Source organism: Alexandromys fortis, unplaced genomic scaffold (assembly GCF_014885135.2).
Source record: "Alexandromys fortis isolate MF-2015 unplaced genomic scaffold, M_Fortis_MF-2015_v1.1 scaffold_232, whole genome shotgun sequence".
In the NCBI taxonomy this organism is placed as follows: Eukaryota; Metazoa; Chordata; class Mammalia; order Rodentia; family Cricetidae; genus Alexandromys; species Alexandromys fortis.
Genome location: NW_026068110.1, coordinates 117,148 through 129,278, shown reverse-complemented (window position 1 = coordinate 129,278; position 12,131 = coordinate 117,148). Strand labels below are relative to the sequence as shown.

Genomic DNA, 12,131 nt, shown 5'->3' with positions numbered 1-12,131 from the left:
AGTGTTTGGGGTCTTCTGGATTTCGGGTGTTACTGGGTTTAAAATCCTTGGCACCAGGGCCAGTCTGGCTGTGTGGTTCAGGTTCAGAAACATGCAGGAGAGGATGGGGGCATGAAGACTCTGCTTGCAGTAATGGGAGCCTAGGGGCTCTGCATCGACTGTTGCACAGCCTGAGACTCGGGAGGAAACCCGCTAGCAGCAACGGGCTGGCTTCAGTGTTCCCGGGGACCGAGAAAGCTGGACGGGCTATTGGTTCAGCTCTGGGAACTCAGGGCCCCAGGAGGCCCTTTGGAATGAATGCAAGGAAATCACAACCCCCATCCCCATTTCTCACAGCCAAGGGAATGGGGTGCGTGTGTGAGCGCGCGTGCGTGCGTGAGTGAGTGTGTGTGTGTGTGTGTGTTAAAGAATGTTTCCAGAATAAAAAGGTCTCCACTGCTGCAAAACTATTGTACCGGGGAGGGAGGAAATACATCAAAATACTGGAGTGTTCCATGGGTGACAAGTCCTACCGGCAAGCTTTTTCTTGGGATTTCTAGGAACACAGATGGGGGTGGGTTATGCACAGAGGTGGCAAAAGAAAAAGAAATCATTACCTTGAAGCCCTTCCCACACCCAGGACTTTCCTGAGACTTACAAACAAAAACTGCCACTCTCAGTTTGGGGACCAGCTGAAAGATGTAGTTTTGTGAGGTTTGGCACCAAAGCCTACACCCAACCCCCTGACTTTCCCCCATCCCTGTACCATTCCCTGCTTCTAACAAAATTCTCGAAGATCCTGAACCAATACCCAAGGAATCCCCCTCCAGCACCCACCCACCCCCATAATGTTATTCCCTCCAAATGAAGACCGAAGCCCCAGCACTAATTGAATTAGTCTATTGAAAAGACTGGCAGGTACAATCACCCAAGGTCTATAGGCTTTGGGGACCTGCAATGTATAGTCTGACCTTCTGGCTCATGATAATACCCGCACTTGTAGCAGAAATCTCCTCGCATTCACTCCCAACAAAACCGCTGGTCACCCAGTCCCCGTAGGAAGGCTGCACGCTATTGTGTTGGGACAACTCATTCATGTCCCGCACCAAGAGGCCCCACCGCCATCTGATCTACACTGGAAATGGGATTACCACCGTGTGCAGGCAACACCACCTACTGCAGGCCCATTGAACGAAGAGGTTGGCTTTCATATTTCCACCCCCCTCAACACACACACACACACACACACACACACACACACACACACACACCGCTTTAAGGTGGGAACTGGAAGGAACCCTCAGGTTGTCTCTACCCTAACAAAATCCAAAACTCTTCAGAAACCCCCAAATGACAGTATCTTCTTCTGAAATGTCTCACAGCAAACGCTCAGCAAGCATGCTTCTCGGCAGGCATCAGTGGAGCTGACTTGGTCCCAAGTCATTTGAAGGCCTCCAGTCCCCCGTGCAGTTATACACCAACAGACCAGCCCTGCTTTTGTAGGCTGGGTTTCCCCGTGAGTAGCTCTCACCTACATGGGGGAACAGACAAGGAGTTAAATGTTTCGTTGTTGTTTACTAGATTTGAAGGAGAGGAAATAAACTTTCTTAGTTTTCACCCTTAAAAAACTCAATGTTTTCTCTTTGTCTGATCGCAAACTTCCCGCAGCCCTCCCTTTCCTCCAGCACATAAGCACTCTTCCCTCTGAACAGATGCCTTTTGCACGGAAGTCACAGTTGAGCCTCAAGGAACTGAGGAAGCTAAGGAACTGGAGACGGGTGGGGCCTTGGGGTCTCTTTATCCCGCGCACCGTGGGTCCCAGCCCAAGAGACTGCTTTTGGGATAGGAGAGCTGCCGTACACTCCCATACCCTTTGGCCTTTGGAACTAAATAAACTCTTTTTCTTTGTTGTATTTTTTTCCTCTAAGTTCACTAGGCTGGATACGAAAAGATGGCAATGGGGACAGTCATTTTATTGAGGGAATAATGCCCAGTCCATAGCCCTCCTGCAGAGGTAACAACGCAACTTAAAAGTGCAAAGCAACGGAAGTACATACTGGTCTCTACCAGTTCCTATATTTGGGATTCAAGAGCTGGTGGCATTTGTAGAAAGGGGGGGGGTGTTGCCATTCCGGGCCAGTTCCCACACTTGCTTCCTGCTGCCTTACCTGTCTGCCCTCCTGGCCTGGGCATCTATCCAGTGGCAAGACCCCTTAACTACCAAAAGCAGAGGAGGGTATCTTGAAAAAACATGAAGACTCCAACGTAGTCACACCGGCATGCACCCCTGCACACAGACACCAATCCCCTTTACCCAGATACTAGAACACTCACCACTCACCCAGCCCCTGCTGTGGCTCCTCACCCACATGCCAGCCCAGGGCTTGGAGTTCTGTGGACCCCTCACACAAGTGTCTCAGCCAATATTTGCTCACTCAGCCTGCACACAGCTCGTGCCAAGGACGTCAGCACAGGCACATATAGTTCCCAACAGTATGTTCGGTTTTAGAAGGGAGAGAAAGGCGTGGAGCCTGGGTGGGGGTCGTGGAGCTCGGGCGACAAGTCTAAAGGTGCGTCCGTCCGGGGCTGGGTCTGGGGGATGGAGTGGGGGGGTACAAGCCAGCGCGCTGCAGAGGAGCACCGCCTAATCCAGCCGGAGCTCGTGGGCCGCGGATGCATTTATCATCCTATTACTGTAACAAATCCGAGCTCTACTACATGAAAGGTAAAATGAATTACCGACGTTAAGCCGTCAATAAAGTCATTTCTGTAAATGGTGTCTCCAAAGGGCCGCCGCATTATTCAGCTGGCTTTATCAGCTGGCTGGAAATTACGTACAGGACCGGGCCGCGCGGCGCGCGGGGCCGCTCACTTTGATTAAACGTCTTGCCAGCGCTATGTGACAGAGCTTTTGACCAGGGTTTTATTCACAGGCCTGTGATGAACGCCAAGCTGATCAGGCGGAATGAAGAGTAATTAAAACCTATAAATTATCTTCCGCAGCCCTTCTCACGGCGTCTCCTGCAGGCGAGATAAGGCGTCGAGACCCTATTTACGGCGCTGAAAGGGACCGCGGCGCACAAAAGCTACGCGGCTAAATAGGATATTGATAGTGTCCTAATTAGAATTTAATTAAGTACCCACGGTCGCTTGCGGGATAAAGATTTCAATTTTGCGAACTTAAATATAAATAAAAATCCCACCTCTATTTCGGGGGCAAAGAGAGAGGGCAACTGGAGGTTTCGGGGAGCCCTTGGGTTAGAAACAGAAGGGAACCCACGAGACAGTACAGTGGATCTGGAGTGGCTTCAGAAAGTTCGGGAGACCGCGGTGGCCCCAGAAATGCACTCTGGAGAGATTCTTGCCGTCAGGCCCCAGCATAGTGCTTTTTGGAAACTCAGTCCGGGAAATCGGGAGATCCTTGGCTGAGCTAAGATGCAGCCAGTAATACAAATTCCTCCTGTCTCCGGGACAAACTTCGCTTCAGTGCCCCGGTTAGACTTGTGGGTTTGGTTGTATATTCTTTCCAACCTAGCTTCTGTGGATTTTTTTTTAACCAGGAGTTTTAAAAAGAGATAGTAACTATTCCATTTGGGGGTGGCGATCAGGGAAGAGTGCGTGGGGAAGGTCTCCTTTTCAGAGGGCTCAAATCCCCTTTCTTGGACCAAAGCTTCAGCAGCCTATTCGCAGGTGACCCTCTAAAACAACTCCTAGGCAGATCGCCCCCCACCCGCACCGCGCGCCTAGTACTACCCTTCACTTGGTTATGGAAAATTTTTGAGGCACTTCCTCTAGGAAAAAGAGGAAAAGCCCAGAATATAGGAGCGTGGGAGTATTGAGAATATTTGGGGGCTCCACCCCAAGTCAAATTCAGCTATCCTAGAATTGGGGTAACCCGTTGTCCACATCTTCAGCCTGTCAAGGCAAACATTTGAAGCGGTTTTGTTGGTTTGATTTTTACTTTGCAGGAAAATCTAACACAGAAATTTCCTTTAACTTGAAACCCGAACCCAGCCAGGCCTTGGTATGGCGGCACAACACTTAGCCCAGCTCTGGGGCTCTCTTGAGACAATTCTATCGGGCTATGACAGCCCGAATCCTCAGCAGCCAAGGAAGGAAGGGGTAGCAGGAGCTGGGGCTCTTCCGTGGCCTCTGGGCAGGGCTCCACGGCGTCCAAGCAGCTTGTGGGCGGTGATGATCCGGAGAAGGGCACGGTTGCAGATCTCTTCGGAAACAGTGTGGCTAGTCAGTGACACAGAGCACCAGTGCCAGTAAGGTGTAGCAGGCCTCTTAGGCTTGCCATTAGTGGGAAACAAACTGAGTCTCTGAAGTAGCCAACCCTAAGTCTTTTTCTCATGCCCGATATTGGTTTCATTCCTACAGAGAGAGAGAGAGAGAGAGAGAGAGAGAGAGAGAGAGAGAGAGAGAGAGAGAGAGAGAGAATGAATATGAGCTAAATGTTTCGGGAGTGTGCGGGTGGGGGGCAGGGGTGCCTAGTAACCCAAACCCCTGCCGCCTGTCGCTGTCCCCAGCGCTCACGAACCCACAGTCCTGTATTTCTCCAACAAGTTGTGGAGTTGCTTCTCCCATCTGCCTAAATTCCAAATTCTAGTTCTCTTCGTGCCCTCTCCAGTCCGGATCGAAGGAGGGGGAGGGGAGTGGGCACAGATGGGGGCAGGGCGGGAGGACGTACCGGGCCTGAGCCTCTGCACCCCCTCTCCACCCACGGCCGCCGCCCCCGGATTATTTATCCGCAAAGTCCCGCACGCACCCATTGGGCCGAGCCCTGAGTGTCAGCGCGAGTCGCGGCTCGCCATTGGTCCCGCACACGTGCGGCCCTGACTCACGTGCTTCCGGTTTGAAGGCAAAAAGTGTGCCTGGGTGATTTTTTTTTTTTTAAGCGAGAGAGTTTGTGCAAAGATCCGAGCTGTCAGAGGTTTCAGGGGGGAAAAAAAGGAGCCTGGCACTGGCGGAGACGCACTCTCCCTGCAAAAAAGCAAAGGCGATTAAAGGCGCTGCCAGCCTCGCGCTCTGGGCACAGCTGAGCATGACACTGGGGAAGTCAAACCCCTCACTACTGCCTAGGAAGATGGGTAGACTTTAAAGACTATTTTTTCCCTTTAAGAAAAAAATTCTTGGAGCTTTAAAAAAATTCATTTTTTTCTTCTTTTTTTCTTTTCTCCCCCCCTTTTTGGGTTGTGGTTTACTCCCCCACTAAGACCAATCACTGAAATCTGGTTGCTGAAAGAAAAAAAGAAAGAAAGAAAAGAAAGAAAAAAATAGCGAGTGTCTTCTCCGTATCTGGATGTCTACAAATTAGAAAGAGGGAGAGAGCGAGATCTGCTCCACCAGAGCGGGCGAGAGCCAGGCCAGACGCCCGGCTTTCTTTTTTTCCTCCTGCACCCGCCCTGTGCCTCCGCCGAGGCTTCGCCTAGCCTCCTTCCTCTCCGCGCACCCCCACGGGCCCGCTGGCAAAGTGGGGTGGGGAGCGAGGCGCGGGGGGCGGGGGCCGGCGCGGCGGCCAGGGCTGCCGGGCGGCCGAGCATGGAAGAACAGCAGCCGGAGCCTAAAAGTCAGCGCGACTCGGGCCTCGGCGCGGTGGCGGCAGCGGCGGCGGTAGTGGCGGTGGCGGCCCCGGGCGGCCTCAGCCTGAATCTTAGCCCAGGAGCCAGCGGCAGCAGCGGCAGCGATGGAGACAGCGTGCCGGTGTCCCCGCAGCCCGCGCCCCCGTCGCCGCCGGCGGCGCCCTGCCTGCCGCCCCTAGCCCATCACCCGCACCTCCCCCCGCACCCCCCGCCCCGCCCCCCGCCCCCGCCGCCGCCGCCACCGCCGCCTCCACCGCAGCATCTCGCGGCGCCTCCTCACCAGCCACAGCCCGCGGCCCAGCTGCACCGCACCACCAACTTTTTCATCGATAACATCCTAAGGCCCGATTTCGGTTGCAAAAAGGAACAGCCCCTGCCTCAGCTCCTGGTGGCGGCAGCTGCAGCCGGAGGAGGTTCCGGAGGAGGAGGAAGCCGCGTGGAGCGTGACCGAGGCCAGACTGGTGCAGGTAGAGACCCTGTCCACTCGCTGGGCACGCGAGCTTCGGGCGCTGCCTCGCTCTTATGCGCCCCAGATGCGAACTGTGGCCCGCCCGACGGCTCCCAGCCCGCGACCGCCGTCAGCGCGGGAGCATCCAAAACCGGTAACCCGGCTGCTGCTGCGGCGGCGGCGGCGGCGGCTGCAGCGGCGGTGGCGGCGGCGGCGGCAGCAGCTTCGAAGCCTTCGGACAGCAGCGGCGGCAGTGGAGGCAGCGTAGGGAGTCCCGGGGCGCAGGGCGCCAAGTTCCCGGAACACAACCCGGCGATCCTACTCATGGGCTCCGCTAACGGTGGGCCGGTGGTCAAGACTGACTCGCAACAGCCCCTAGTTTGGCCCGCCTGGGTCTACTGCACACGCTACTCGGACCGTCCGTCTTCTGGTGAGTACCCAAGCCGTAAAGTGACCATGCCTCTGGCCGGGGGGCCTGCCCCAGAACTCCAACCCCCTTTCTGGGGAGAGCAAACCCATTTTGAACCGCTCCCACTTCACGTCTGACTTCCACTTCCCCAGGTCGTAGCCACAGTCACATAGGCTCAGTTCTGCCCTGCTGGCCTTTTCCACCACTCGGGAAGTTACAGCTAGCTATTGGCAAGACCAGGAGGCTCCAGTTTCTGTTTTTTGGTTTTCCGAACTCTGAGTCTTGAGATCGGTTTTTTATGTTTTATGCTCATTATCTTTTAGAGAGGTATATAATTACTCATTGATTTAATTTTTAGGGAAAGGGTATTTTGAACTGGCGGAAAGATAGGCCTGGTGGCTTGAATCTGCAATCTACCACCTTAGTCCTCTTGGGGCCGGCTTTGGCATGGGAAAATAGACCAGAGGAATAATCTTTGCCTTATGTTCATAACAAACACTATGGATATTATTCTGTGGCGATTCTTTTTACATAAAGACAGATACAGTGTACAGTGGGAGAGGAGAGAGAGAGAGAGAGAGAGAGAGAGAGAGAGAGAGAGAGAGAGAGAGAGAGAGAGAAGCTCCATCCTCTGCGCCCAGCCCGGGTATGGCTAGTCAACCCGTGTGGGTAGAATGTAGAGTAAGGGTGTAGCCAAAAAGGTGAGCACCCACTGCTCGCTGGAACTGGCTGGCCTAGGGTGAGGGAAGCAAGCCTGGGTCAGACTTGAATGCTGGGCTATGGACAAGAAAATCAGCGTTTTCTTAGCAGGGTTCCCCTGTCCCTTTGGCCGCGTCTTTTTTCTTTCACTCTGTCCTCACAAATCTGCCCCTTAGTGGCTATCTACCAGTCTTAGGGCAATTTTCTGCTTTCTTTTCGTGTGCTAGAGCACAGGAAAGTTTAAGACCTACCCACGGAAAGCTGCTGGGCCCTGGAAGAGGAGGCTCAGGCCTGCTACCCCTTGCAGGGGACAAGGGGCAACGCAGGCCACGAGGAAAGCAACGGAGGCTTGGGTCCACCGTCATCATTGAGCCCGCCAGGGGGCCGGGCAAAAGGTAGCCACCGGCACCTCTCCGCTTGTTGGTCTCCTGCCGCCGTGCTGCTTCGGGCCCGGTGCAGATCGATGCGTGCTATCAGCCCCCGCCATCTCGAGCCCCGTTATTGACACGTCGGGCTCCCTGAACCTCCGAAAAGCTGCTTTGATTGACTCGCCTGATGGATAGAGTGATTGAGCTGTCAGGCTGAGTGGGTCGGGCCGGCCAGGAGGCTACGATTTTATTACAAGTGTCCGTGCCTCTGCACACACGCGCACACAACAACAACACTACAACATGCTCCGGACGCACCTCCCGCAGCGGAGTCTCCTGGAGGATGCGTACATTTTTTGGGCAGTCTCTGGCTGCTCGGTTCACCTAAAAGCCCCGTCCCGCTCAGGAGCAGGCCTTGTCTTTGTTCGTTTCTCCTTTCCTTTTTATATGCCAGAGAAGGCAGCAATCAGATATTTTTATTCCAAAGGCAGTTCGCCGGGTTGACATTCTTCCTACAATCAGTTAGTCCTGGGCACCTCTTGACAAACAGCTAGTGACACTAGGTGCTTGTCCTCTGCAGGACCCAGGAGCCCAGTGTGTCCAGCGGTCACTAGGTTTGACAATGCAAAGAGCCTCTTTTCAGAAAGTTCTAGGTATTAAGGGTCTTGGCAGTAACCTCACTTGAATCTGTAGGCCTCCATGGCAATCACTGAGGCCAAGAGTTCAATGCCAGCATCCCAACCAGACGGCCAAGATGCAGGCTTCAGCCATACAGACACCATCCAGCAGCTTAGCTTTCTATCCCTTGTTCTCCCTGCCTCTCTCCTGGGCTGGACCTCACAGCAGCCTTACACATTAGCATTTGAGGACTTCCTCTTCTTGGAGCATGTCCTTAAGGCCTTCCTTCCTATACAGGATCATCTCAGTCATCTCGGAGTGATAGTACAGGTCCCCACTGTGATTGTCCCTTCACCACCCCCTTTTGGTCCTTGTTTTGCCTACAGGTGGGGACGACAAGGGTCATCCCAATCATTTGCACCCCGAAATTGGAGCAAGCAAATTCAGAAGAGAGATAACAGGCCTTTCTCCCCTCCCCAGCCCCATCTGCCCTATGTGCAGGGATCAGAAGGGTCCTTCTTTTCCTCTTGGCATCAACTAAGAAGCCATGTCTTCTTAGGACATAATAAAATGTCCCAGGGCTTAAGCTCATAGACTAGAGGCGGCAGCTCCATTAAGGAAATGGCAGGCAGTGTCAAGCCCCCTTCCAGAAGGAGCTTCCTTTGAGTCAAACAGAAAGGAAAGAAGGCGGAAGGCCTCCAGATTGACTGGAGTTGGGTGAGCTCAGATTCCCAGTCCTCTCTGAGGTCCGTGGTGAGAGGTGAGAATCAGATGGGGGCTTTGCATAGTCGTGTGTGTGTGTGTGTGTGTGTGTGTGTGTGTGTGTGTGTGTTCCTGAGAATACAGTGGGAAGGAACCAAAGCAGACCAGTCATTCTCCCCAAGGCCTGCCTTCTCTGCTGCATTTTATTCCAGGGCTAGGAAGACATTTCTGTTCAGAGACCTTTAAGTCTAGGTTATTCTGGTTGGGACCCCCAAAGCTCACTCTCTCTTGTGTTCCTTCCCCCATCCCACTTTTTTTCAGGCCTTCTTGGCTGGGAAGTTCTTGGAGCTAAGTCTGGTAGCTCTCTTGAGCTGGGATGTGGGGTGCCCCCTGCAATTCCTCTTTGACTTCTGAATCCCTCATGCAGAGGGGCCTAGAGATCTCAATTGCTTAGAGAGCGGCTCTTCGATGGAGGTAGTGGGACCTAGCAGCGGCCTCCACAATCTCTCTGGAAGCTCGCGACCCCTATGTTGGGCTCCGTACCGCCATTCTCAAGGCTTACTCTGCCCTCTCCTCCTCCCTCTGCTCCCGACCCCCTTCCTCCCCTCCCCGGCCCTGTCTGCCCCGCTGCAGGTCCACGCACCAGGAAGCTAAAGAAGAAAAAGAACGAGAAGGAAGACAAGCGGCCTCGGACGGCGTTCACGGCCGAGCAGCTGCAGAGACTCAAGGCGGAGTTCCAGGCAAACCGCTACATCACGGAGCAGCGGCGACAGACCTTGGCCCAGGAGCTCAGCCTGAACGAGTCCCAGATCAAGATCTGGTTCCAAAACAAGCGTGCTAAGATCAAGAAAGCCACGGGTATCAAGAATGGCCTGGCGCTGCACCTTATGGCCCAAGGACTGTACAACCATTCTACCACCACGGTCCAGGACAAAGACGAAAGCGAGTAGTTGTGGCCAGCCCGGGGCCCGCGGTCCAACCGCGCCCGTGCCACCTCCTGGCTCCGCGGGGCTGCCGCTTCACCAGCCCCACGCCGCCAGGCAGAGACGATCGCTAAGAAGGGAAACATCAACCATTAACCGGAAAGAAAGAGAAAGCAAGCGAGAGAAAGCAATCCTCCGAGTGGACATTCACATTGGAATGGAACGGATTTTGAAACGGGAGAAAAACTCGGACAGGTGCTATGGGGGAAAAAAGATCTATTCTCTAACTCACAGTATAAGACGAAACTGCGAATTCCTTAAAGCTCTATCTAGCCAAACTGCTTACGACCGTGTATATATTTAATTTCAGGTAAGGAAAACAAATATGTGTAGCGATCTCTATTTGCTGGACATTTTTATTAATCTCATTTATTATTATTGTTATAATTATTATAATTATTATAATTATTTTATCCCCTATCCCCACTTGCTGCCCCCAGCCCAGTTTCGTTTTCGTTGCTTTTATCTTTTGAATGTTTTTGCTTCTCTGGGTACCTCCCGTCCCCCAACGCTGGCCCTGGTTTCTCTGGGACTTTTCTTTGTGTGCGTGTGAGTGTGTCTCCTTGTGTGTCTGCCCTTCACCTCTCCTCTACCCACCCAGGATTCTTTCACTGGTCTTGTCTGTCCTCCTAAACCCATTTCCTTTTCTGGAGACTCCTTGAGAAATACAACCCCACAGACTGCGAGACTGAACCGCCGCTACAAGCCAAAGATTTTATTATGTTCAGAAACCTGTAGTCTGAAATAAAATGTTCACTGTGTTCACGAGTTGCTGACTGCCCTCTTCTTTTGTTGGGTGGAGGAAGAGCCTGTCTAGGAACTGTGTGGCTACCATTCTGACTACACAGGGTGGGTGCAGAGCTCTGGGACTATCAGGGTAGGCCAGAAGCATCACCACTCAACAAATGCCAGAGTGTCTTGCACAGATTTGCCATGGCCTTGGTCTGGAGCATACTCTGGTTCCTGGATGCGTTCTAGGGCACTCAAAAGCCAAAAAGGCCAATCCTACACTTCTGTACCCCACCCCCTACAGTTCCAGCTGGCTCCCTTTGGCTTGCTTAGCTTGTGCAGGCTCAGCCAATTGAGTCCTCCTGTTCAGCCTGCTTCCATGCACCAAACTACACCCTTACTCTTCCTTTCTTTTTCCCCCTCCCTTTTTTTTTCCTTTTTGGTGGGAGTTTGACTGGAGGGTTTTTCTTCTCCAAAGGCTAGTGGCCTTACCAGGGCCTGCAATGGTGGCAGGCTGTCTGCTGAGTTGCCCAAAGTCTCTGCAGCCTGGACTTCACCTCTTCCTTTGTGCTTGGCACTCCCCTTGGCAGATGGTTGCTCTGATGGGATGCACTGGGCAAGGGTCTCAGTACTGCAAAGCGAAGGCCTGAATGCTAGAAAAGTGTGGCTTGTGATGATGTTCTAGGTCTGGAAGCCCCCAGACCACCACAGTTCGACAGCTCCCTGGCTCCCTGACGGGAAACCTGAGGATGGAGATCGCTTCCCCAAATCCAACAAAGCCTTGCCAATTTCCTCATTACAAGGAGAGGCGATTCCACACCAAAGACCTTAGAACAAGCTGGACACCTGGACAGCCCAGAGAACACTGGGGATAATTGTCAGTGACGCTGGGACCGACCCTCCTGGACAGGCACTGGGTGAAGCTTTCAAAGGCTAGGTGGTAGGAGAGAGACGAAGAGCCCACTTAAAGGCTACCGTCTCTCTTTTGTTTAGGGTTTCATAAATTATGAATTCCACCTTCCTCTTTTTTTCCTAGATGCAAATGAATGCAACACATGTGCAATTGTGTATATGTATGTAGATAAATATGCTGGATAGGTGTCCATACATATCTGTGTGCGTGTGTGATAACATACACCTGGTGGTGAGTCTCAGTTCCCACCCATTTTGTGTGTCTTCTGCCTGTGTTTGTATTGTGCAACCGAGTGACTGTTACTCCGGGTCAGATGCGTGGTTGGGCATTTGCAAGCTCATGGTGCCTGTGCAAGCAAGCCTTTATCTGTGCTTGCAGGTCAGAATGCTTGCCTAGTACACTCAGGGTTTAGGCAAATATGGGGACCCTCTACTCTGTGCTTTTCTCTAGAGTTTATTTCCTGGTGCTCTTATTTTTCAGCATTGGTTTAGGAAGAAATGAGAATGGCCCAGTTATCCCACATTTTCCTTGAAAAAGTCCCCCTAATTAGGACCAACGATCCCACTCCTGGCCAGAGAACTACACCCCAGCATGCCAAGAGGCCCAAGCAAGTTTCTGCACAGGACTTAGGATCTTGGAATTTGGTGGCCTTGAGAGGAGTGGGAAGACCATTAGACATTTCTGTGGGTCCCTATATG

General features: G+C 53.0%; 1 protein-coding gene across 1 annotated transcript; it reads left to right on the top strand.

Moving 5' to 3' along the window:
- The first annotated feature begins 5,523 nt into the window (after nt 1–5,523).
- En1 (engrailed homeobox 1) lies at nt 5,524–10,438 on the top strand. The gene is made up of 2 exons (XM_050124468.1): nt 5,524–6,442; nt 9,442–10,438. Exons 1-2 carry the CDS (start codon nt 5,524–5,526, stop codon nt 9,756–9,758), a joined length of 1,236 nt encoding a protein of 411 aa, XP_049980425.1. The 3' UTR covers nt 9,759–10,438.
- The last annotated feature ends 1,693 nt before the right edge of the window (nt 10,439–12,131 follow it).

What these genes read in the sequence shown, in the direction of transcription:
- En1 (XM_050124468.1), top strand. Translation starts at nt 5,524, where the DNA reads ATGGAAGAACAGCAGCCGGAGCCTAAAAGTCAGCGCGACTCGGGCCTC. An exon ending in CTCGGACCGTCCGTCTTCTG is followed by an intron (nt 6,443 to 9,441) that starts GTGAGTACCCAA and finishes GCCCCGCTGCAG; the next exon opens with GTCCACGCACCAGGAAGCTA.